This window comes from Toxotes jaculatrix, chromosome 9 (assembly GCF_017976425.1).
Source record: "Toxotes jaculatrix isolate fToxJac2 chromosome 9, fToxJac2.pri, whole genome shotgun sequence".
NCBI classification, from domain to species: Eukaryota; Metazoa; Chordata; class Actinopteri; family Toxotidae; genus Toxotes; species Toxotes jaculatrix.
In genome coordinates this window covers 12,387,031-12,413,140 of record NC_054402.1, presented here as the reverse complement: position 1 = coordinate 12,413,140, position 26,110 = coordinate 12,387,031, and the positions used below count along the sequence as shown (strand labels likewise).

General features: G+C 40.1%; 2 protein-coding genes across 2 annotated transcripts; both read right to left on the bottom strand.

Annotated features, from left to right (window-relative positions):
• Positions 1 to 8,149: 8,149 nt before the first annotated feature.
• pde9al (phosphodiesterase 9A like) lies at positions 8,150 to 15,871 on the bottom strand. The gene is made up of 19 exons (XM_041046373.1): positions 15,798 to 15,871; positions 15,233 to 15,387; positions 13,543 to 13,613; positions 13,014 to 13,091; positions 12,876 to 12,919; positions 12,665 to 12,719; positions 12,320 to 12,390; positions 12,072 to 12,159; positions 11,897 to 11,978; positions 11,713 to 11,787; positions 11,533 to 11,619; positions 11,211 to 11,315; positions 10,893 to 10,975; positions 10,453 to 10,609; positions 10,162 to 10,275; positions 9,763 to 9,867; positions 9,510 to 9,638; positions 9,318 to 9,413; positions 8,150 to 8,200 (listed from the first exon to the last, which is right to left on the bottom strand). Exons 2-19 carry the CDS (start codon positions 15,299 to 15,301, stop codon positions 8,150 to 8,152), a joined length of 1,560 nt encoding a protein of 519 aa, XP_040902307.1. The 5' UTR covers positions 15,302 to 15,387; positions 15,798 to 15,871.
• A 3,663-nt stretch (positions 15,872 to 19,534) lies between these two features.
• On the bottom strand, positions 19,535 to 25,446 carry hepacama (hepatic and glial cell adhesion molecule a). Its single transcript, XM_041046916.1, has 7 exons — positions 25,338 to 25,446; positions 22,986 to 23,333; positions 22,360 to 22,641; positions 20,779 to 20,869; positions 20,450 to 20,517; positions 20,205 to 20,275; positions 19,535 to 19,897 (listed from the first exon to the last, which is right to left on the bottom strand). The coding sequence occupies exons 1-7, from the start codon at positions 25,432 to 25,434 to the stop codon at positions 19,535 to 19,537; spliced, it is 1,320 nt and encodes a 439-aa protein (XP_040902850.1). The 5' UTR covers positions 25,435 to 25,446.
• Between the last annotated feature and the right edge of the window lie 664 nt (positions 25,447 to 26,110).

Sequence of the window (26,110 nt, the reverse complement as noted above, 5' to 3'; positions counted from 1 at the left end):
ACAACTGTACACTACCTGTTCAGCACCACATGGTTAACAGACAATGTATGTTTCTGACCTGGTCTCCTTTGTAAGCTTCTGCAAGCTGCTGTCCAAAGCAAACAAACTGTAAGACACCTGGTTGTATTAATAAGGGAGTTTTTACTTACTAATCTAGTAGTGGAAGGTTCTTGTTTTACCTGGGTTCCTATCACTCTCCTTCTTTGCCCTCTTTGCAGACATTTTACCGACAGCATTGCTTTGCTTTTTCTTTTGCTGGGTAGAATTCCTCAGTTGTTCCCCCGTCTGGCATTTCTGCTACCTGGGGAAAGCTATCGAGGGAAAACAAAAGTGCTATCCTCTTCCTGTTTTGGTTGCACAATGGCAGACACACTTCCCTTGTGCCGTAAATCAAGCCTTCATTTTCCTGGAAGATTTCACACCTGGTGGCAGACAGAACTGCATAGGGAACCTATATAAACACTGATGGTGTGATTATTCTGTAGCACTTAATTATTCAGCGACACATAATTCATTATAAAACGTTAAAGCAAAAAAAAAAAAAAACTTTGTCTGTTCCCACTTTAACATAATTCTACTCCATCCCCATGATATTACACAGACTGAGATTACAGAGAAAAGACTTTAAGGTACTTTGTGCCAGTGGCTTTTTTTTTTCTTGTAGCCATACTCCATTTGCCCATCTGTCATTAGGCCTGCTTTACTGAAGTAACAGGCCTGCTATTCATACAGATAAGAGGCCAGTGTAATTGCTGTGTGGCCTCACAGTCACGGCACTGCTGCCGATGTTCTGCCAACACACAATCAAGATGCCTGCTCCAGATTATCACGCTGTAAACAAACCTCTGAGAACTGTCAGGCCTCTTTCATGCACTGGGATTAGCATTTGCTGTCAGATTGGGTTCACTACTTTTCTCTTGACATATTGAGTAAATATGTCTAGAACAAAAGAACTAGATAAACAAAAACAAGTATCCTGGCCAAACATTTTGCTCCATGAAAGTATTAACTGATCAGCATGTTTGTAATCATCATTATATATTATGTATATATATATGGTTCTGATGTTGTTTCTGGATCCACATCATTCATCTCTGGTTCCCTGGTGCTCTGTTTGACTGGGGGAACTATTAATCTCACTGCTTCTCCCGAGAAGAGCAGTAAACCAGTAAAATGTCTGTTTTTGGATGACTGTAAACTGTAAATGAGGGAAACATTAAGGCTGTGTTTTATGACTCTGAGCCTCTGTTTTTATGTGTGCAAAGTTTAATTAAACTAAAGAAACATAACCCTGTAAATGGTAAATTTAAAATAATTGCTCCTGTTTCAACACATACAAAATATTTAAGTATGAACAAATAACCACAGGGACGGCAAATGCAAGATTTTGCACTGTTCTCTTGTACAGAGTTTGTGAAACAAGATGTGTCCTAGTGTTTCATAATAGCCTTGACAGCCTGTGGAAAACAAATATCTTTCCATGTCCCAATTTTTGTTTGTATGCTTCTAATATTTGCTTTAAACCAGTGATCTCCAATCTGTTCTTGTTTTTCTTCCAAAAAAAAACAAATATCAGTTTAAAGTTCAGGTTCTTGCTTAATGCCAACCAAAAACAACACAGTAAGAAAAAGAAAAGCCAAGACAAACAGAGCATTCAGGCTTAGCATTTATCTCACAACATGTACCACCACATGTACCACCACAGCAGAGCAACAGTTGCTCTGTTCTAGGGGTCTAGCCTGCATCAGGCAGTTGAGGAAGCAACAATGTTAACTAAAAGATGCTGGTATGCAGGAAATGGATACTTGAGCTGAGATAACCTCTATGTGCACAACTCTTTGGAAATCAGATCTTTCAATATTTACATAAAGCCAGTGTTGCCTTTGATAGTTAAGCTGCTGTGACCTAAAAGAGAACAAAATACATGGATTGACGTTGATAAGGGATTTCATAATGTAGTAATGTAGTCACTGAATAAGCTGGCCATAACACAATCCGGACAACGATGCAAAATAGATAGTAGAAAGTAAAGCTTTTGTCAAATTAAAGCTACATTGTGGAGGTTTTGACCACTCAGTGATGAGCTTGCCCCTATGTTGTTTGTACCTTGTTCTTTACCAGCACATAAAGGTGGACACGTGTACACGACGAGCATGAGGGTGGTGTAATGCAATCTGAATGAAGAGGGCAGTATCACGCATCAGCCGATGGTTGGTGCCCTTATGTGCCACAATGAAAGCAATGTGACAATGGAAGGGTAGAAGAAGTGGAGAAAGTGGAGAGTGGAAGTGGAGAAGAAAAATCCACTGAAAGTTTTTATGAGGTACATAAAATAAAAACACATTTCTCTTTACACCTGCTACATGTACACAGTGTCTTCAGGTGTGGTGTTAAACGGTGATTGTAATCAATGTTTATCTGTAATGAAACTCCCACACCTTTAAAGAACATTACTCTTTCATTCGTACAAACTAAACACCAAAATTTATTCTTTTTAAAATATGAAAGTATTGTGATTTTGCTTAATTTTTTTTAAAGAGTAGAAAGCCTTCTATTTTTCACTTAAATTAGTTATTTACTGATGACAGCACTTCATGGACACATGGACATTAAATTTAAGACCTGTTTCATCAGTATGTAGTGCAGGTGTCTCAGAGCCTCGTGGCAGAGAGTGTGAGGTCTTCCTAACCTTGTAAAAGAAAAAAACAAGAGTAGCTGTTAAGCAGGCTCTTCTGAGTTTTTTGGATCAGGTTGTTTTGTTAACTAGCAAACATTCTCAATGAGGAGAGAGCAAGAACCTAAAATAAAGAGACATTGATTTGGAGTTCTCCTAGAAAAAGAAAAGAAAACAATTTTGGTGCCCAGATTTACACCTCCTGACACTGCTCTTTGTTTCCACTGCCACAGAGTCTTTAGCTGCTGACACAAACATGCAGGAATTTAGGGTTTACTCTCACTTCTGACCTTTGACTTCTTGCCATTCTTGTCGGGGATGTAACTGTCTTCAGTAAATCCAGCTTGTGTCCTCACAGTCCAGTGGTCAAACAAGGAACTGGGCATTCTTGTGAATGTGGGAGTGAGGGGAAGGGGACATCCATGATGATTTAACTGCTTCTTCCCACAAGCATGGCTTTGTCTGTGTGATGTGTTTGCTCACATGAAACAGGTCTGGGCTGTGCAGCAGTCTGGTCAGCAGAGAAAAGGCTGTGTGTCTGACTCATTCCTCTGACCAACGCCGCAGTCAAATCTGTGGTCCGACAAAAGATGGCGAATCTGCATGTGTTTACACAGAGAGAATCCTTCTGCTTACACACAGTTCATTCAGATGACTATAAAAACTGTTGGACTAGTTAGAAGAAGCATAATGAAGAACAGATTAATGGACAATAAGGCAATAAAACTGCCAGGTAGTGGTACAGTCAGAATTTATTCTGCGCCATGTGTTTTGTATTTTACGCAACTTCCCATGAAACTAGGCCATGGATCATCCATGGCTTCCTGCTGCAAGACTTCAATTTTGGAAAGCCTTTTGACAGCACACACACACACATACACACTCACACACATGTACACACACTCAATGCCCCCTACCTTAACCCCTGGAAGTGTACATGCTGGGAGGAATTCTACACCATGCAATCTGGTCTGGGACAGTAGTGAGTGAGAGAAGGAAGAAAACTTAACTTCACCTGTAGATCTATATCATTCAACGAGAATTTTTGAGAAGACAATTAAACTGAAAAGAGCTTTTCAGATATTTCTCCAAGATGCCTTAAGCTTTGCATTAAGCTCTGTCCACTTCTATTCCCATTACTGTAACATGACAGTGGTCAAGTCAAAACAGGCTCACAGCACAGCACAAACATTTACAGGGCAGTATCACTGCAGACACAACAGACACTAGGTGTGTTTTCTCTCTTCTCTGAGCCGCTTTGCAAACTGAGCATTTTATCAGTTTTGATCAGCATTCCTGTATATGATAAAACTAGATGGAAAGACTTAAGTTTGCTCAAATTACCTTACCTGTCTCTTGAAGCCTTAGGATTTGATAGACCAACAGTTCAGATCTGTGATCAATGATTTGGAGTGCGGTTAAATCTGTGGGAGGCACTGTAGCTGCACAGTTCATATAGATAAAGCAAGTCATTTGCATAGATGCGAATACTGTTTTCACAGCCCCTTCCATAAGGGCGCATGGCTTAGCAAAGCATATATGGCTTTGTCATCCTGCTTCAATTTGGAATATTCCCTTTTAAAGTGATTCTTGTGAGTCTCCTAATGTTCTGAGATGCTAAATTGCTGGAGCGCCCCTGTAACCAGCAGATCTCTCAGGGACATCAAAGAATATAGAGTTTCCTTGGCAGATGGTTTGCTGCTGGCAGCGCTCAGCCATTATTTCTCTCATGAGTCAGTGGAAATGATAGTATAATGTCAGTGTGAGCCAAAGTGAACTGGCCTGTCCAATAACACATGAGGATATACTAGAATAATAAAATAAAACAATGATACTTATTTATTTAGAGGTCCAAAAGTCTAGAAAATGTGAGTGTTGACATGTTGTCAACAAAATACATTAAGAAAGTATTTATTTTGCTCGTCTAAAATTTGGATTCGCTTTGGTGGGAGTTTTTCTATGTAGGAAAAACACTGGCATGGATTAGCATTTCTGAAAATGAACCTTTGCACTCATGCTAATAAGTAAATAAAACTTCTACAATACTGACTGTAAATCAGATTGATTTTGTACCAAGGCCCTGATCAAATGTCAGTGGAAAAACTGCCACACCTTCTGTTGCATGCAGAGGTCCAATATCATGCAAGTCAAATGAAAGAAAAATTAAACACTTGCTCGTTCAACCATCATCAAGGTGCCTTTCTAATAGATACAGTATTCACTTGCACACTGACAAACCGGCCTGTTGAAGTACTGTGGCAGTTTAACATGATGTAACACCCAGCCTCAAGGCAAAGAGAATAAATAAAGGGTTTTAGATATCAGTTACTTTAAATAGTGATGGACTCATGAAAACATCTAACGGTCTACTGAGTGACAAGTTCGCATGTTGGACGCGTTCAAAAGAAAATCTGCTTGATGAAGAACATTGTCAGTCACTCACAGAGAAGAATTAAGCAGTTTAACAAACTTTCTCTATTTAGTTCCTCTTAAAACAAGCAAGTCAATAAGAGAGACTAAAATAGAATATAATACGTAAGGCACATTGTCCCAACTTGTCAGTAAGAAACTGATTTTATTTATTTGAAGCTCAGTGGCCGTGCAGCAGAGAGCTGTTCAGTATCCTTTTATGATAAGACAGCATGTTGTTTAATCAGAGCATTCCTGTAGGTTAATGTCAATACACCCTTGTCACGCTATGTGGAGAAGGTGATGGGTAATTAGCTTCATTCAAACAACACACGCACTCAGATGTGTTTACTCACTTTCTCCCATCTCAGCTGTGACAATAACATGTGGTCTACTGTTTCCTTTTTTTTTTCCCGTTGCTCTGAGATCATGGAATGACAATTACAGTAGCATACACACACAAAGCCATCAGATCATTAACATATGAATAAATGGTGACATTTATCACATGAAGCTACAGAGTATGGAGGAGTGAAACAGAAGTTGAATAATTCTCCTACCTGGTTTTTGAATGCACAAACAAACCTGAACAAAAAGATGCAGCACAAATAATATCTTGGGTGATTCATACTGTGCATTACTTTGTGTTATTAATATGATTTCCTTAGAGCTATGTTGGTGGTATTTGATGAGTGTGAGATGAGGCCAGCAGGTGAGGCAATAACTGCTCCAGAGTAATTGGAGTATGTTGCCAAAAAACACAGTAATAAAAGCACTGTGGAGTAGCTGGAGGAAAACCACCCAGATCTGAAATGGCTCAAAGGGAAGCTGTGGAGAGAGAGAGAGAGAGAGAGAGAGAGAGAGAGAGAGAGAGAGAGAGAGAGAGAGAGAGAGAGAGAGAGAGAGGCGTGCTGCAGGCTGAGATAAGTGGCACCTTTGGGTGGTACATAACTAAATAACTAGTCATATTTCAACACGTGTTCACGGTATTCTTGCCCTCAAGTCCAAAATGTGGCAATAAAATGTATTTCAATGAGGGCAATAGGCGGTGAAGATGTGCATAGCTCAAACGTCCGCACAGCAATTCCCAATTTGGGGGCTAGGAGGCTCACCCACCCAGCCACCCCCTTGGCCCGCGGTCTTCACGTTGTGTTGGCTTCCCACACCCACCCAGTGCTTCCTATGGTAATTTAAATTACGAAGGTGTATTTCAACTTTTTTCCAGGAAACATCTGGCAACATTTTTACATCTGTTTTTATTACACAAAGTGACTTGACTCACTGTGGATGCACATTTACCCCTTTTAAGATACAAGACACTCTGAAATGTGTGTTATCTAACCTTTATATATAAGGACTCACAGGGTGTGACAGAGGAACAGACATACAAAACACAGTTTTACGTGTATTGTGAGGTATTAAAACTTTTTTTACAGGACAAATTGTGTCAAACACCTTAAACAATAAGTACATGCCCCTATGTGGCTTTATTTTATTAAAAAGTGTTCAACAAAAGACAATACATCTAGAATTGTGTTGGTTTAATGAACTGCTCATTATGTGTGAACAAAAAAGTAAAGGTGCCATGTTAGTCAAAAAATGTATTGCTACAGTCAGGTGAAAACTTCCCACTTTGGTGCATTTTATTTTTCTAATGAAAAAACTGTGTGTGTGTGTGTGGGGTGGGGTGGGGTGGGGGGGGGGGGTCCATCATTTGTTATTTGTGGGAAATCTTTTCCTGAACCTTTGGTCTTTGATGCCAATTCTGCAGCTGGTGTATGTATTTTAAAATGCACAATGACCATTCAAAAAATATCGAGGCGCTATGAAATTTAAAAAAAAAAAAAAAAGCGTATAGAGAATAACAGAAACAACATAAATATGCAGTGAGGTCAACAGGTCCCTCTCTGTTACATCCAGTGCAAAAGTCTAAGTCAAAGTTCAAGATATGCCACCTTGATGCCTAAGTATAGTTCAGTATGTAGCCAAGCAGTCTGTCTCTTTTCTCTCTCCCTCCTGCTGCATCTGTTATCTTCAGAACACAGCGCAGAATGTCTTCACAGATGCTTCAGTGTTTAATCTTTCCTGAATTTGATCACAAAAGAAGACTCCTGCAAAAAATAAACAAATAAAAAAATAATAATAAGAGCTGGGTTTAGGCAGAGAGACACAGTTTGACCTTAAGGAGGAAAGCTGAAACTAAAACTAGTTTTAAACAACCAGTCACTGAAAGAGAACTGTGGCTTGATCAGCATAAACCATCCATTATCATCCACCTCAGCGTTCATGTAAAATAAAACATTTCTTTGATTGAAGTTGCCATAGAGCCGTGAGTGAACTTTGGCTTCCCTCTGTGGAAAGTCAAAACTTACTCAGACCCTAGCGGTTACTTCATTTTATTTCTGCGGAGAAGTTCAATGTAAAAGAAAAGAGGTTTTAGTTTCAATTCAGAAAAACATGGTGTTTAAGAGGGAAACAGATGAGCGACAATTTCACCACTTTGTTTTCAGCATCTCTGTAACGATAACAGCAAAATAAAATTTATATTACATAGTCATATTTTGGCATGACATTGCAGAAATCAAAAGAAGGTATAATATCAAAAATCACAATACTTTTGTTTGAAGATTGTGCTTGATTATGCTATTGCATTGATTTGGTTTAATTCTTGACTTTTACTATATTAACTTAAATAATTTTCATGGGATTTCTTTCTTTTTACAAAGACGACAGGCGAGAGCTACACACTTGCTAAGACAATTTTTCTTGAACGGACTACATGGGATAACCCAGCTGGTTTTTCTTTTTTTTTTTTTTTTTTGTTAGTTGACATGAACTCCTCTGTGTTAACTTTAAAAGAGAATCCAAAGTGATGAAAGTGCAGCACATTCCTAAAGGTCTGGCTTTTGAAGACAGAGTTCAGTACAGAGGACAGCTGCTGTGGACAGGCCAGAGAGAGGCAGAGACAGAGAGCACTTGTGACACTAACACTAAACACTAAAGCACAACCAAGGAGTCAGTTACTTTTACTTACACAGATACCACTGCACTCACTCACTGCAGAGCTTACTTCTTCTTCCCGCCTAATGACATATTTTCAGTTTTTTTCTTCTGTGCCTCATTGAACAAAAGACACACCTTTATGTTAGCAAGTGGTTTGATGTGTGTGTGTGTGTGTGTGTGTGTGTGTGTGTGTGTATGTGTGTAACCCCACCCATGTGAAACAAATTGCAGCTTGGATGTGTTTACCTTTTTCTCACCAAAGGAATTATATATGACTGTCATTTTTTTTTAACCCTGTTACATTCTGATCTGCCTTTTAATTTCAGCAGTCCTAATTTGGCAAGTCCTCACAGGCAAAGGTTTACGACCATAAAGAAGGAGCACTTTTAGCTTTGTTTGCTGCAGGTGTTTGCAGGTTCAAACCAGTCTGGATCCCAGCCTTGTTCAACGCATCACCTCAGGTCACATTATGAAATTTTTACTGTTTTTATTGTATGATTGTTAACAAAAATATCATAATAGCAATAATACTCTGTTACTGTGGTAATTTTACTAGAATCAAAAAGTAATAATTTAATTCAAAACCTACTTATTCATTCTTTATTCTAAACTGCAGTTTTGTGAGAGCTTATGTACAGGACTATTTCTTGGCTGGGACCATTAACTTCCTGGAGTCTCTGTTAGTGTCTTCAGGAGTCTAAGGATAGAAAGTACTGTATGTAAAATATGTATGAATAAACTTCACTTCCCTGCAACTGGTCAGAGCCAAGAAACAGTCCAGAACAAACCCCCCCAAAACTGTTATTTCTTGCCTTCAGTTTTAATCTGTGAGCTTTAGAGGTGTTGGTGAAAAAAAGTTGCTCCTTGACATACCCAGGCTAACTGTTTCCCCTTCTTTCCACTCTTTATGCTAAGCTACGCTAACAGGCTACTGGCTGATGCCTCACACTGTGTCTACACAGGAGGCCTAGCTTGAGCAGCGTGTTATCAGAGCAGCAGCAGCAGCTTCTTCAGTGCTCCATCTGTGTCTATACAGGATGCATTCGCACACACCTCTTGGAATTTAACATGAAGATGTATAGGTTTGAACAAAGCTTGACTGTACATCGTACCCACCCACCTCAAACCCCCACCCCTTGCTAGATAGATAGGTAGATAGATAGATAGATAGATAGGTAGATAGATAGATAGATAGATAGATAGATAGATAGATAGATAGAATAGGTTCTACCTCTGTCATGGCATCATCAATCTGTTTCAGCTCCTCATAGTGGTCACGAGAGTCTCTCAAAGGTTGAACCATGATCTCCTCAATCTGAGGGAAAAGCTGTTGGAAATACACCCCAGTATGAACATTACCTGCTAATCAAAGAGAGCGTGTTGATATGAGACATGGAGATATGGTCATAAGACAGAGTTCTACCTTCATGACAGTTTCAAACATTGGAATGAGGACAAACTTGATGAATCCGATTTGAGCAGTGGGCTTGGTGACTTTGTCTCTGTCCATGAAAGGAGCCACTGGGAGACCCTCAGACTTCTCCCTGTCACTCTATAAAGCACAATAGTGTAAATATTGTCATTCAGTTCAATGTACTTGGCCCATTTCTTCAAGGTGACAACATTAGATCATGGATTTAGGGGTGAAATAAAGTCAGGGCTTCAGCTGGGCTCACCTGCATGAAGTACTCTTCCAATAGACAGTCCACCCATGGCTCAGCTACCTCAGTCGGCCTCACCTCGTTGGAAATATCACAGCACTTGATCAAAACCATCTTCAGCTGAAAACACAAACATACACATGTACAAACACAAGTCCAATACGCACACAAACTGAAGACAAAGACGCCTATTCATCACTACAGTTATACACACGGGGTTGCCTTACAGCATCTACTGTATTTCTGTGACTGCTTTCCCAATTACACTAATACAATCCATTTGGCTTCTGCTGATTACAACACACACAACAAATAAAGGCCCTTTTGTTTTGAGGTCAAATCCTGCATGTACAGTACTGCAAACAGCTGATGTCAGGAGGGGATGCAATGTGAGCTTGAAAGACATATACATACACATGTCACATGCTCTTCGTTGGTGAAGTCAAAGTTGTCCACTTTTTGCTTAAAGGAGTCTAGTATCTCCCCGTGTCTGGCCATGTCGGTGGCCAGAATGAGGGTGATAATTGCCTGAAAATATAAAAGGCAAAGCTTGCATGAGAAGTTTGCACCACATTTGCCTTCATTCTAAGTCATAAAATCAAAACAGTCTTCAGGTTAATTGTCATGAACAGATCCCTGTGAAAGCCCTGTCTCTACTTAAGAGCTGTGCTGCTCAGTAATTAGGGATTTAACTGCACTTTTCACCTGTCGGATCTGTTTGAATGCCTCAGGATCCACATTTGCAAAGATATTGCACTCAGGAAGAGAAAGGATCTGGAAGGCCACAGCACAGTGATGGTTCTCCAGCGGAGATATGTCATTGTAGCGCACCGCCAGCTCTGTGCGGGCATTGATTTGGTACCTGATAGATGGATGACAGATGATAAATGATGTATTGCTTGTATTTTCTCATGAAGTTTCCCTGATAAGAGAGGTCCTTGCCTGCCCGAAACTCCAACCAAAAACAACATGATAATCTGAATCAGTGTGTTTTCATACCAGAACTCTCTCCATGCTGAACTAGTTTCACAGTTCATTGACAACAGTGTTGTGCAGAGGATGTCAAAACACACTAGGGGTCAATGGACATCTGCACTGCACTACACATCTGTCAACACCCCTACAGACAGGATAGTGAGTCTTACGTGTTGTTGTAGCCAGGGTGGTCCAGGTCATGACACACTGCAGCTGTCATTAAAATGCCCATATCTGTGAGAGTCAGCTTCTCCTGGACAACAGCAAATAGGAACAGTGTTATCAGAAAATGCTAAATGTCCGGTCTGGAAATTCATTGGTTGGTAATTTCAAAGAGAGATGATTCTATCCCAAAAAATATGACTTGTAACTTAACCAAATCTATCAATTATTTCTTTAAGGTGGCATTTTAAATGGTGGACAGTTCACAGTGAATTATGTCTTTGACATGTATGAACTCATACCGTTCTGACAAACATGCAGTTTACCTGTAGGTTGCAGAGGTGAATCATGCCATACATCATCTGGCTTACGCAGAAGCAGTGACGAAAGTTGTGGAATGGGTTGTTACGGTAGTTCTCCTGAATCGCCAACTAGAAGACAGAGAATTATTCATTCAGTGCACTCGATGTAGAATCTTTAATCAAAAGTGCTTCTAGCCTCATACCCTTTTGATAAATTATATGTTATCTGTGTCAGAACACTGATACTCCTCTGAGAAGAACCTCTGCTTTTTCTTTAAAAGCTGGTTTGAAATCTGTATCACATGCACTGCAGTTTGTAGAATGTCCTTTGCTGCTTTAACTTTACCAGCCAGCGTTTGAGTGTGATGGGGTTCATGTTGAATTCCTTCACCAGCCCCAAGTCATGGTACATGTACTCCAGACAGCTCAGCATCTGCAGCAACAAAGAAGGAAAGAAAAGAAATCAGTCACTTGGATAGCATGGAATGAAAACGGCTGATGGAGCTGAGTGGCGACATCAACAAACCTCATTGTGTTCCCAGTGCCAAACATCAAATGTTGGCTTCTTCAGAGCCTCAACAGTCTCCTGAGACAGCGTGTACTGGATATGACAAATAAAAAAAGTCATCAGAACATCAAAAGAAGCTTTAGAAAATCAGACTTCAGCTTTTCTATAATAACGAGGAAAGGATCCATCACAGTGGACATGCCTTTGGGTAGTTGGGGACGTCTCGTCTAGGAGTGACCTTCTTCCCATCGTCTGAGAAGTTGTATTTGCATGGACAGTTTACTCTGAGGTCAGAAGGGAAAAAGTTTGGGGAATTTTATTTGATTTTGATATTACATTTGAAATTGAGTTTCCATGGAGTGTTAACTTCATTTCACCTGCCACCACCTCTTGAAGTCATCTCATCTCGTAGCTTCTTCAGGTCATTTTTACACTTCTCAATCTCCACCACTTTCAATCCCTCCACTGGAACAAAATGACAAGTCATGTCACAGTTCAGCTTACTTTTGGAATATGTTTCCACTAGAACTATTTCATTTTTTATTGATATCACTGCTTATAGTGCTTTAAATTAGGGTTTCCTGTAAAGTCCTTTTCGATACTCTGTATAAAACGTACAACTCACATTCCACTCTCTTCTCCAGCATGGCTAGCCTGTTGGTGACCTCAGTCTTCAACTCATTGATGCGAAAGGCTCTGTGAGAGAAAACCAGATCATAAGAATAAAAAACAAGAGAACATCATGTACCTCACATGGTTCATTGGTTATAATGACAAAATTAAACTTGAATTCAACCTGCAAAAATAAATGACAAAGGAGGAAGAACTTGTCTAATTTAACTTGCCTCCATGGGTTGCAGCAGGTATTAGCACTGAAAAGCACTGGGGCCAGCCATGTGTGTGAGTTATGTGTTAGGGTAGGGAAGGGCAGGCTTCAGCCATAACATAACATAAACAACTGAGGTGTTACCTGCTGAACTGCTCAGCCACCTGGGACAACACGTTCTGAAACATGTCCTCCTTTTCTGCAGACATAAACACAATCCTGATGAATCACTGTGAACAGCAGTCATGTTGTCAAGTTTGGTGTTTTCATAATCATTTATTACTTGAACAGTAGATGTGTTATTGATTATTGAATGCAGGTGTTCACAAGTTTGTTGACAACACAGACAGGTTACCTCCAAGCTGACCAGTAGACAGGGGGACAACTTTGTACAAAGAACTGTGAGGAGATCAGACGTGCAATTATTAATGCAGAACTAAGTGAAATGCTGTGATGTTATTTCTAAAACAACACATTAGTGCAGGTTTGTTACTTTGGAGAGTTGGTGGGCATCGTGGGATCTATGGAGACCAAGGCACCTTCTGGGTCCACCATCATGATGGCAGTGTTCCTGTCGTGAAAGGAACAGAGAGAAAATAGAATCACCTGAGTTGTAATCACTCCCCTTCGCCTCTTACACTATTTCTTGAACAATTTTGAAAATAAAATTATTTGGGCAAAAATATATTTGAATAGTACAAACTTCCTTGTTTCTACAGGGTTTTTGGAATTGACTATTTATTTTAGTTTATGGGCAGCACACACATCACTACATAATGTGCACAGTGCCTAGAATTTCTGTCTGATTATTACATGCATGTGTTCCTAGTACATCAGTCTCTGCTTTACCGTGTGTAGCTTCTCAACATGTTTTTATTTTTATGTTTTTTAATTTAACATGGTGTATTGTGACTGCATGATAGTCTTGCTGTGCTGTATGATATTTTTGTGCAGCTTTATGTGATGGTTCTTAGTTTTTGAGGAGCAAACAAATAAACAAGTGAGGAAACAAAACAACAAACCTGGGGATGTTAGACGAGGAACACAGAAGCTCCTTGATGTCACATGGACTGCAGTGCCGACTGAACAGCACCTGTGAGATACACATAGCTTCTTTAGTAATTTCTTAATTCAGATACAAACTTGGTTCCTGTTTGTTTTAATTCATACACATGTGATGGAAATGATTACGGAAGGAAGCAGATTTATATTGAATGCGTTGGTTGTTGGGAATAATGTCAGATAGTAGTGGTATGAATTACTATCATTGCATACGTTATTGAGAAAACCTTTTCTGTGGCCCACAAAACCAACATAGTGCAGTCTGTGTCTATCTGGTTTCCAAAGGCACACCTGCACACAAACAGCTGCTGTGGTTTTTGATGTAAGGCCTCGGTGTTCTGACAGGGTAAGAAGGTTATCAAATTTCATGTGTTTTTTAGACAACCAAGTCACACGGGACTGTAAAGTAAGGGTTGGTTTGTTTTGTGGCTGAATACGGTCAAGTCGGCAGCAAGACCAATGAGGGAGAGAAAAGGACAGCTGGAGGGTGAGAGTTCATGGAGCAACATTATCCACGCCTGTCATGAGAAAACAAATCAGCCCAGTTTACAAGACTCAGTACGCTGCATGACTTGTATAAGTGTACAAATTCTGTCTCTGGAGGGTTCGTATCTAAGAGTGGGCGCATATGCCCTGAGCAAAAACAGTCATCTTACATCTTGAAGCGAGCAGGTGTAGCAGACAAACAATCAGCCTCAGGCCTTGGGCTTGGGGCTCTTGAACAGACATGTGTCATTGCCAGCTCTCTACTTGAAGCACTCTACATCACCTGATCAGCAAGTGTTTCATTTATCTGTACCTCAGTATGTTTGGAATGTTGAAACACGAATCTGGAACCTGAAATCATTTGCCATGATTACATAAATGATCACTAAACTGATGCTCTGCTGTTATTATAATTAAAAACCCGTAATAAATGAGTGTTGTACTCCAAATTTTTAATTTTCTGTATTTCTGATTAGTTGCTTGATTGCTGCTTCTGTAAAAACCTAAGCGTAAGGAAAGAAATAGATCAAATCTGTAATTTCCCTGGAGCTGCAAGGCAGCAGAAGTTAATGCTGGTGTGTCAGCTGCTAATAACAGGTGTTTGGTTCTGTCAGTGACACCTGTAAGGCAAACTGCTCTACATCACTGTTTAATTTTAGCTCCTCCTCAGGTGAGTTTAGTCCACGGGGGAATATATGTTGCATGAGATTAATTAAAAACTGAACAATTCAATTGCCATAGTTAAGGTGGTTAAAGTTTAATTTTCTTTAAGCTCCTTATCAAATTCTGATTAATGTCCTGAAATAGCAAAAAAGAATTTAGATTTACAGGATTGAGTTCAAACACTGACAGTTATTAACATGTTTTTCCCCCATAAACAACCAAAGAAACATAGCTCCACACTGTGCAAACACAGTTCTGATGAATATAAGAAATAATCTAAGTGCTATTAATGTCCATACAGTTACAGTTTAATACAGCTGACATCTTTATAGCCACATTAATGAAAACTGAATCTGTATATGTTAAAGATTATTACTATTAGAGTGTATTAAATCTGTAGTTGTCCAATATATCCAAATCTTGATGAATCCATATTTTTTGGCATTCTTGCCAGTGAAACAGAACCAAGAATTAAAACATTTCCAGTGGAATTGGACTTACCTTTTGCACCTTCCCATCCACATCCAGGTAAATGGTTTTAGGGGCATAGGAGGAGGAGCTGGAGCCCATGTTGACCTCCCTCTCCTCTCTTACAAACCAGCAGAGATTCCGGCTTGGAGCCCCGACTGACAACCTGAAGAACTGACCACAAGGGTCTTAGTAAAAACAAAAAAACATAAGAAATGAAGAGAACATCAGCAAATGAGGATAATAAACATACACAATCATATGTAACTACAGAAAAAATTAAATTACACAACTATCATGTTCTTGCTGTTGCCAGTCTCCTGCTAAGAAGAATGAAAAAACAAATAAAAACTCACAGGTGTCCGTTTGCCAAACATTACCAAGGAAGCTGTTAACTCATGCATAAAATACAATAATAAGAAACTGTGCATTTACATGCATTTAATCCACAGCTCCATGATGCAATCAAATAGTAAAACATTTACTTTCATTAGAATGAAAAAAAAACCCATAACTATATACATTACATGACAGTTAAATAAAAAAATAATTAGTGAAATTAATTTATGAAAAGCAACAGCACATCGGTTAAACTCACAGTGTTGGCAATGCAGCTTCCCCTGTGGAGACTGGAGGTAATGTCCCAGGTGCTGAGGATGCAGCTGACTCACATGCAGACGCACTCAGACACAAACACACATACGCAAAGTGAAAGCTATGGGGAAAAGAGAGAGGCTGTGGGTGATAGAGGAGGCGAGGAAGGGTATGTGTGAGGGAGCCAGAGGGGTATGGAGTACTACGAATATAACTGGCACTCTTACTGGTTGCTAGGGGACTGTTACTATGGGAAAAAAAACAGCTCTAACATCTTAAGTGGTGCAGGCCTTTTACCTGTACTGGTCACAGGCGTTTTATCTACATAGACTGAACATGGCTTTATCAGATATTGAGCATAACTTGTTTACTAAATATCTATCTGATTGTAACCTGGCTGGAGAATTATATTATACCTGTGTTCTATTGAAAACAGCAATTATTATTGCCCTAAAAGGCACACCATGCACAATCAAAACACTGATTAGAGTACTCGACAGCACTTGGAAAATTATATCTTATCAGGGGGGCCCCACTTCTAACCGAGGGGGGGCCTAATTTTAAGTGGCTTTGTTCTTACTGTGATCTGCGTGACTGCTAAATTTGAATGTACATATGTGTGGAAGTGCATCATGTTCATCAGATATGTTTGTTTTTCTATGTATGTGTGTGTGTGTGTGTGTGTGTTATCCTCCCCAGTCCACTCACCCACTCTGTTGCTGAGAACAGGTCTAGCAGATGGTCTGGTCAGATGAGTTCAGTAGAGCTCTTGAGGAGATTTTGTTGGAGTTAATTTTATTTTTAGCATTGATTTATAATTGAACAAGGACAATAACTGTTAAAGACTTGCAAGGTCAATTCTAATCTCTTTATCGTGCGCACAAAATATGGCAACCTCTTGCCCTACCTTCAATTTAACGAATGAAAATTTCACAAAAATCCTTTAAGGGAAAAAGGGCGATAAACCTTTATGAGGCAAATCCGAAAGCTTGTGAAATTTATATTCATAAAACCATCTGAAAGGTTTAGAGGGGAGACATCTCTGTTTGGCAGAACTGCCAAAAAAAAAAATGGACATCTGAATCATGACGAATGACCCCACTAGACATGGCTGTCTTTTATAAAGTGTCACAAACTTTAAAGCATTTTATTTCATAAACTTATGTCTTTTGATGAAATTTGAATCTGAAAAGTAACCAGCAATTGTATCTGTGAAATAACTGTAGTTGAAGAAAAAGTGTTTGCTTATGTAACATAGTATTGCAGTACAAATACACAGTAGAGTGAAATGGAAATACTCAGGAAAGTATCCAAAAAACGTAGAGCAGTAAATGCAGAGACATTTATTTTAAGTAAATATTAAGTGTCATATGTTTTCAGACCCTAAAGACTGTGAATCAGAGAAGACATCAAGTAACTTCCTTCTGCCACAAATATCCAATAAAACCACAAAATCTCCTCTCTTCTTCTTTTGTTTATTGACCTACATCGAGACCAAAGCCGGTGCACTACGGGGGGAATTACCTGTTGTGGCACACTGACAGGTCCTGGCCTAGACACAAAAAGCCTACATAAGAGCTTTCCAACAATAAAGTCACCCTCCTCTTCTGGGAATTTCACATCAACAGGCTGGTGTGAACAAGGACATTAGTGAGAAGGCTCGACCAGGCAGGAGGAGGAGGTAATTAATTAGAGATGGAGAGCATCATACATCATCTCGATTCAACTCATAGGACACCTACTCCTCACACACTCACAGATACACATACGCATACACACGTACTGTATGCACACAGATGTGATGATGCTCCCCAGGGTCTAATTACTGAATGGGCTTCCAGGCTCCTCTGCCACAATGGAGGAGAGGTGGAACATGATGGAATAGACTGTATGACTAACATACAAAATGTGAGATCAAAATATATTAAAATCCATGTCCAACCTCAGTAAGAATAGCTCACATTCGTTATCTAAGGACATTTCATTTTCCACTTACTGTAAGCCACAAGTGATTATGCGCATGTTTGTGTGCTTGCTTACTTGTGCTTGTGTGTACCCATGATGCTGCATGTGTATTCATGAGTCTGTAAATGGTGTTTCAAATAGAACAAAGACCACAAAGCCCAGATCAAAACAGGCGGAACCTGATTTGCTTATGTAACGAGAAGACTCATCACACCTTCAGTAACGGAAGATACATTTCAGGATAAAAGCAACAAATAAAATCATGCAGATTTTCATGACAAAAGATGTCCAGCTGGTCGTCTGAAGGGAGTACATTATCCTGAGAATCGTGATGGACCAAGCCACTTTGTGTCTCTGTGTGTGTTTTTGTGCATTAGTACACTCTTTCACAACTTTGTGTCTCAGAACTGAATACAGTTCAGCACGTCCTTTAATCTCTCATCTTTTTTTGGTCTTTATATTCCATGCTGTCTGTCAGTGTTTTTGCACAGTGGAAAAAAAACATCATGCAGTATAGTGAGGATAAAATCAACCCCTTATTAAGTAATCACCATTCTGCATAGATACAGATGCCATATTTTTAGGTACGGTTTGTCAATAAATAGTCAAGAAGAGATTATTTCGAGGAAATCCTTTGGAGGCTGCATGATTAGACTGAATGACCTGCATTAATTCAGACTGACTCTTTGAGCGCACGTAATAGCCTCCTCTTGACATCCATTGCTCACATTTTCTATATTTAGATTATATGTATATATTTTTTTGTTGATGATTAAAGTATAACTGGGGGTTTGAGCACAGCTTGATCCTCACTGATCTGCTAATATCAAGTAATTTAAGAGCAAGAGGCAGTTTGCCATTAGTTAACCACCTGTTCATGGGTGTTTATTTAGGTAAAACAAACAGGTCACATGTCAACAGCTACACTTTATGGATAAAAAAAAAAAGTAAATATACATTTGAAAGTAAATCTATCTCTTTGGAACGTTTTCTGTCAAGTGTGCACTGAAATACAGTATTATGGTGAAATGTGTGGGTGACATCTAATGGTCTAAACAGGAATTGCGCTCACTCTCAAGAAAAGAAAGACAAGAGAGAGTAAACGGAAGGTTTGTGGTATTATGACTTTGTTATGTGGTGCTTATAACAATGGTAACAACATAATGTTACCCTAGAAATAAAAAAAAAAAAAAAGCAACAAAAAATGTGCTAGTCATTGTTGCAAAATTGATGACAAAATACAAACTATTTCAATTGTTTTATTACTTTAGGTTATGCAATGACCTAATGTAGAATATGAATACAATGTGTGGTTTAATTCTTTAAAAGAAAAAAAGAAAAAACAAAAAAAACCCAAACAAACACCCAACCCCTTAAAACAATTAACTTACATATGTACAAGCACTTATCAAAAGTGTCCAGAAAAATTCATATTGGAACAAGAAGAAAAATATTTACCAAAGCTGGAAATGCTTTACTGTCTCAGCATCATATACATGATATACTACATGCTGGCAGACAGGATATAATTTTTCATATCACAGGATATCATGAAAAAAACTACAGAAATATTGTGCATAGCCATAGAGAAATCAATGATAAATAATGGAATATGGAGACAAAGGGTTAGCTGAAAGGAACTCATCTCTTGTCCTAGTGCATCAAATTCATAATCCTCGTTATCCTCAGGATGTAACACAAGACCAACAAACTATATACTTTACATTTCACAGAATGAAAGAATATGTCCCAGGAATGTTTAGAAACCTGCTGTCGTCATTGTTGTGATGGACAGTGAGTCTGATCGCTGGGATCTGGATGCTCTGCCTCTACAGGCAGGTGGCTGGTTGGGATGCCTACTGGAGGACGGACCTTTCTTATAGGGCTGAAACTGCGTGGAGATGAACCAGGGGAGTGAGCAGGTGAGCGAACAGGGCGTAGGGAAGGACCTTGGGGGGGCTGTGGGAGAGGTTGTGCCAGTGGAGAAGGGCTGCGGGGGTACCTGCGTGGGGCAGACCAGATGGGCCGCTCAGTTCTGTTGGAGGAGGGGGGGAGGACTGGAGCATAGGTAGCAGGGATACTCATTTCTGATTGGCTGACAGCATTGCCAGAACATTCTTCCAAACGCTCCAGAGTCTCCTGAAAAAAGAAGATACAAGTGCTACAATCATCTGTAGTGTTTTATCTATGATACTCATTTTAATGAAGCCATAACTTTTACCAAAACATAAACTATCTCTATCTGATGGTTAGCCTTGAAAGTTTTTACAGACATTCATGATCCAAGGAGGATGAATCTTAACGACTGAAATGAATGTTTTTTGGTTTTTAGGGAGATATTTTGACAACCATTGGTTTAGTTACTCTTAGTCTTGTTTCACTGTTATAAAGCAGTTAGTGCTTCATATGCTAAATGGAAATTCAGAGATAACAAAAAGTTACTTACATCTTCATTTAGAACATAGAGAGGCATGGGACTCCTCCGACCAAGTGTAGTTGGTTTGGGTACAACATCAACTGCAAAGAAACAGTCATTTCAGAAATGGCTGACATTCTGCTGACTAGTTAAATAAATGTGTAAAATTATTATTGTGTGACATGTTCAAGGTTAAAAAGTGTTAAAGGATATATGTATGCTGAACACATTTAAAGAAGACGTATCATCTAATAAACTCTGGAACCGTTTCTCACCATCATGGCCGTTTTCACTTTGCTCTATATAAATTGGAGCTCTTTGGGGGACAGGTCGATGCTTCTTTCTACAGCAAGGAAAAAACAACTTCTTAAATCACAATCTAAACTTTGCTCCACAACAGTGGTTTATACAAGCTGTAGGTCTCTGTGTTCACCAATTTTCCACTACATGTTCAGAGTACCAGAATATTGTGAAACTGCTGAGCTACTTGAGATTCTAGTCACATCTTCAAGTGCAAAATCAAAGCCAATGAGAGACAGAGAGGGAGAGAGAGAGGGAGAGACACAGAGCGAGTAGAGGGAGAAGAAGAAAGAGTAGCTCTCACTTGGAGGGTTTCCAACAGGCACACACTGTCACCAGGGTGATTAGGAGGAATATGCCCCCGGTGGACAGGATGATGTATAGCGAGCTCCGTCCTAAACCAGAGTGATACAGAGAGGTAGACGGGAACACAAAGAAAGAAAGAAAGAAAGAAAGAAAGAAAGAAAGAAAGAAAGAAAGATGGAGAGGCTTGTGTCAGTAACAGCAGGGCAATGCAATTTCCCTTCCACTGAACTACTGACTCATACCTTTGCTTTGAATACATAAACTTCAAAGCTTTACAACTATATAGGATGCAAAGCTTCTGTCAACTTTTTTCCTATTTTTGTCTTTGACACTTGGGAAGTAACATTTGCAGGAGCAGATGAAGTTGTGTCTTCAAGGCAACAAATCTCTTATTTTTACTTTCAGACTTTTACAATGAAACATGGCCAGAATATGGAGCATGCAGAACATTCGAATCCCCCCCCTGCTGCTTGCCAAGTCTTTTGAGTGTGCTAGGCATGAATAAGGCGCTGTGAAGTAGCACATTAGGGTAGTCACTTTGAGACTTTGTGCCGTGCCGCTATCCACGCAGAGGGAACAGAGAGCAGTTTGAGGGCCTGAAGCTGTCTCTTCATGCAGCACATCACAGTACAGCAATAATGAAGTCAGGATTACTGAGGTCCACTGAGGCAAAGCGTTCCCCCCACCTGCCTTCTTTTTCTGCTCCCTCCACATAAATAACTGTCCATTCATTGGATTAGACTGCCTCTCCCTCTCTCTCAGCCTGACATGTGGCTCTATACTGGCGCCCAGTAACAGCCGCTCTGAGCCAACTCTGCTGCACTCACAGCCTGGATTTGCACTTGTTGTAAACAACATTGTTAGAGAGGCAGACGTGCTTGTGTATGGGTCAGCATGAGATGATAATTGCTTCTGCTTGCTTCTGAAAATGGATGGCTGTTGAACAATGAGACCAAATATTTACAGTTTTCATAATGAGATTATGGAAAACATTTTAAATTTGGTGGGTACTTTGAAAGAAATGATCAAAACTGGAAACCAGTGACAGAATTTAAGTACCTCTACTTAAGTATTTTACTAAAGTACAATTTTGAGGTACCTGGACTTATTTCCAGTTTAAGTATTTAAATTTTATGCTACTTTAAACTTTGTCACACTTTACATTTCAAAGGGTAATAATGTAATATTTGTCTGACAACTACGTATGCATTTCACTACATATGACATTATACACACAAAACATCTTCTTATTAAATATGATGCATTTTTTTTATAAAACAAAACTACGCAACAGTGTGTACAGTAGTTTATCGTGACTCCACGTCAATCAGGTACAAAATTAAAATGCTCCTTATAGATGATTGCAGCAATAATAACCAAGTATTATAATAAGTTTGACATTTTAGGTACAATAGGAGTATTTTTACACCATGGTATTGCTACTTTTACTCAAGTAAAACATCTAAATACTTCTTCCACCCTGGCTTAAAACCCATCTGACGTTATTACACCATCATCTCTTCTTCCTTAATGTAAACGTGTATAACTTGAGATCCTACCGGTGTAACATGCCACCTACTGTAGACAGTGAGCCTGACAGGCACGCTCTTCATGCTGCTGATGGGGTTCTCCACTGTGCAGGTGTAAATGTCATCGTCTGACATCAGGACACGTGAGATGGTCAGCACCTTTTGGTCATGTGAAAGCAGCAGGCGTGAGTCATTGGTCAGCACCTTGCCTCCCTTCAGCCAACCATAGATGGGCTTTGTGCCGTTATCGTGGGAACAGTGCAGGTTGAAGTACTCACTGTACTCCAGGACAGACGAAGCCATCATCTGGATATAAGGTTTGGACACAGGAACTGAGGATGACAGGGCAAAGGCACGAGGGGCAGGGGGCTTGAGATTGAAATTTGAAAATCTGAGAGGGTGGTTGACGTCTAGTTATATAAGAAAAACTGGTAAGTGGAATCCCAGATAGAGTCTTAAAAAGAGCACCACCAACACTGTGAATCACTCTGCATCGTGCTCTGAAAAAGTAAACTTCAGTATTACAATTACACTCTCTTGGGAAACATAACGTATTTTCAACTTGTATTGATTCTGTTTTAGCTCATAACTCCTCTTCAGTGTCCTGCTCTGATTGCTCATATATTTTGAAATATGAGAGAAACCAGCTCTTTAAAAGGAAGGTAATTCTGCATACCATCCACAGTGAGCTCTATGTAGTGCTCTCCAGTGAAGCTGTCATCTGTGATGGAGATCTCCACTTCGTACGCCCCTTCGTCTGACAGCTGCAGGTTGTGAAGCAGCAGTGACCCATTCTCCAACACCAGGATACGGTTGCGGTACTCTGGCCTCAGGTTCCCTATGATGTCTGTTCCTATGGACTGCACAACGGTGATAGGTTTCTCTTTGTTCCTCTTTAGCTGCCACTTAATCACTGGCTTGTCGGAGCTGCTGCTGGAGTAGCTGACTGACAGCAGGGCCTCTTTACCCACTGTGCCCCTCACCACCTGGGTTTGGCTGGTCACATTCACCCCTGACACCTCACCTGGATAAAAGGCAAAGAGACAGTGGTGAAGTCTGAAACTGAAGAGCAGACATAGGGGAGTACAAGGATTGTGTGGGGTTGTTTGAGGACAGCCTCTATGCTGCCTTTGATGCCCTGCCACAGAGCAGAGATCAGAGGAATCAACTATTCACACACACACACACACACACACACACACACACACACACACACACACACACACACACACACACACACACACACACACACACACACACACACACACACACACACACACACACAGTGAAACAACAGAGGACTTGTGCAAAAAACACACTAATTACTGCTTGACTAATTACTACTATTACTACCAGCACAAACAGCACAAAGAAAACTCAGAGCAGGGAAGGAGTGTGAATGCAGTCACCCTATATTATATATTATATTCAACACAAGACACAGTAATATATTAAATACTGCTTTTTGAGCAAAATCCACTTTATAAACAATTTTCTATTACATGTCACTAAATTCAATTCTTTTAGATTACATGAAAAATATTTTCCACAAACTCTTTGAATGAACCAATTGATTTCATGGGTACACATTATATTTTCATCTCCCTAACTGCAAAACAATGTACTCATTTTGCTTGTAAATAATAAAACATTTACAATTCAGGTTCCTCCTCTTGAGAAATTCTGTGCAATTTTGCCTTAAAACAGCCATTAGTCAGCTTATACCATGCACACAAACAAACTCACATGCACACAAACACACACACTGCTTTCCTTTGCTTTCACCCTGGCCAACGAGGTCTAGTCATATTTTGATCACTAATCTGTTTCCCAGAAACTGCCCCCAGGAATTCCTCATGACCCCTTGTAGTGAACAAGTAATAACTAATTTTGATTTGTACACCCCAATTATTCTCCACCTCCCACAGAGATACAGGGATAAGGTATTACAGTGTGAGCCACATTTCATCCTTTATGGAGGAGCCTTGTCTTGGAAACCAAACACAGCAAAGCCATTATGTTCACAGTGGAGGTTCCTATAACTCAGCTGTAGCTGGACACATGGAGGTCTAAACATTGGCTGCGGGCCTGTGAGGGGCATCCTACTGTTAGGCCTCAGCGATGGAAAAATTGACCCAGGATGGAGAGAGAGAGAGAGGAGAGAGTTGCACTGTTCACTATTCTTTGCAGCGAGGCAGTTAGCAGGGCATCGCCTCATTGCCGTGGAAACCATTTGGTCCGCCTGACAGGGGTTGCCAAGGCAATAAGACAAAGGGCATGATTGTTGGAACCAGTTTCCTCCATTGAAAGGAGTGAGAGAGAGTTAGAGAGGGAGAGGGAGAGAAAAACTCTTTGTCACTGGTGAAGTTGGAGATAGACACAGGATCCAGTGATTCTACCAGAACTGGCCTGGTTGGGTAAACTGGACCCTTGGTACGGCCAAGGAATCAAATCAAACATTTTCAAACCAAAATGTTAAACTTCTGACATCATTTTTTTCTCTCAAATCAACTCGTCTGAAGCTTCCCACACACAAACAGCAGGCCCTGCCCTTTTCAACAGCTCTTCACAAAACTTGATATCATCACACTTAACCTACATGTCCCCTCCTTACGCACCTTCAATAGCCACTCCACGCTCCTTTGAGCATTTGATGGGGGCCCAATACAGAGCACCACCCATGAGCGAATCCATTGTGCAGGGACACAAGAAGAAGAAGAAAAAAAAGCATCTTCGACTGATTTAACCTGGATTAACTTTACTTCCAAAAGACTAAGGATTAAGGTTGTGATCTGGTTTTTAACTGACACAAAGAGAGTAAACCAAAGACTGTAATTTAAAAAGATGTTACTAAACGTGATAATTACTCATAAAAGCCCCAGTTAGGTGCTTGTTAATAAACTGCCAACATTTCACAATTTAAGAGAAATCCACTTATTTGGTCGTTATCTGAAACATGCAGTTAACAGTCTCCAGGAAATTCTTCATGTTCTAATCTCTGGATAGCCCAACAAATGCCTGGACTTACCTGGGAAGAGGAGGAGGAGGAGGCCTAGGAGCGTCAGTAGTGCAGGAATGTCAGTGAAACTGTCTCTGGTAGAGGAGGTCTTCCTCTCCACCTTCATCTTGTGTCCTGGGCAGAGTCTTTCTCCCACTTAGTGAGCATGGTTTATCCACCCTAGGCACGTCTCTGTGGCTCAACACTCTCTCCACTGCCTGCTTGCCTGCAACACTGGCCTCTGCCTGGTCACACTGAGCTCCACACAGCACCTCAGTCACAGCCAACAACAGCCAACTGTGTGTGTGTATGTGTGTGTGCATGTGTGATTGTGTGTGTGTGTGCATGTGTGATTGTGTGAGTATGTTTGAGTGAGACAGAGACACAGTGTAGATGAGCTCCCCTCTTCCACTCCACACTGCCCGCTCAGAAAGGAGCTCAAAGAAAATAGTGCTTGATTTTCTAGATGGTTATTTATCTTAAAGCGTCTGATTTTTTTTTTTAAAGCTTCCTCAAAAAACAAAAACAAAAGCATTACAATACTACCTTCTTTTTTTATACCCTAAATAAACCATTAAAGAGTTTAAATCAACACTGAGTTGAGCTACTTTGCAAGAATTCTTGCTGGGAAGAACTACTGTACTTTAGGAGCCCACTTAAAGCTCTGAAATGTCTGAGTTTGAAAAACAGCTCGCTGCCCCCCTTCCCTGGCCCACTTTTGTTGCATTGTGCAAACTTCTCTCTGGACTGGAGCCTCACAATATGTCTCTTAGCAACCAACCCTGCTGTTAACGCAAACACAC

Excerpts from the sequence above, each read along its gene's own strand:
- pde9al (XM_041046373.1), bottom strand. The coding sequence starts at position 15,301 with ATGGGCTCCAGCTCCTCCTCCTATGCCCCTAAAACCATTTACCTGGAT. Across the intron at positions 12,391-12,664 it reads GTGGCTGAGCAGTTCAGCAG|AGCCTTTCGCATCAATGAGT; the intron begins GTAACACCTCAG and ends TTTCTCTCACAG. Across the intron at positions 12,160-12,319 it reads GCTGGAGAAGAGAGTGGAAT|TGGAGGGATTGAAAGTGGTG; the intron begins GTGAGTTGTACG and ends ATTTTGTTCCAG.
- hepacama (XM_041046916.1), bottom strand. The coding sequence starts at position 25,434 with ATGAAGGTGGAGAGGAAGACCTCCTCTACCAGAGACAGTTTCACTGAC. Across the intron at positions 20,518-20,778 it reads GCCTGTTGGAAACCCTCCAA|AAAGAAGCATCGACCTGTCC; the intron begins GTGAGAGCTACT and ends TCCTTGCTGTAG. Across the intron at positions 19,898-20,204 it reads TCTATGTTCTAAATGAAGAT|GAGACTCTGGAGCGTTTGGA; the intron begins GTAAGTAACTTT and ends TTCTTTTTTCAG.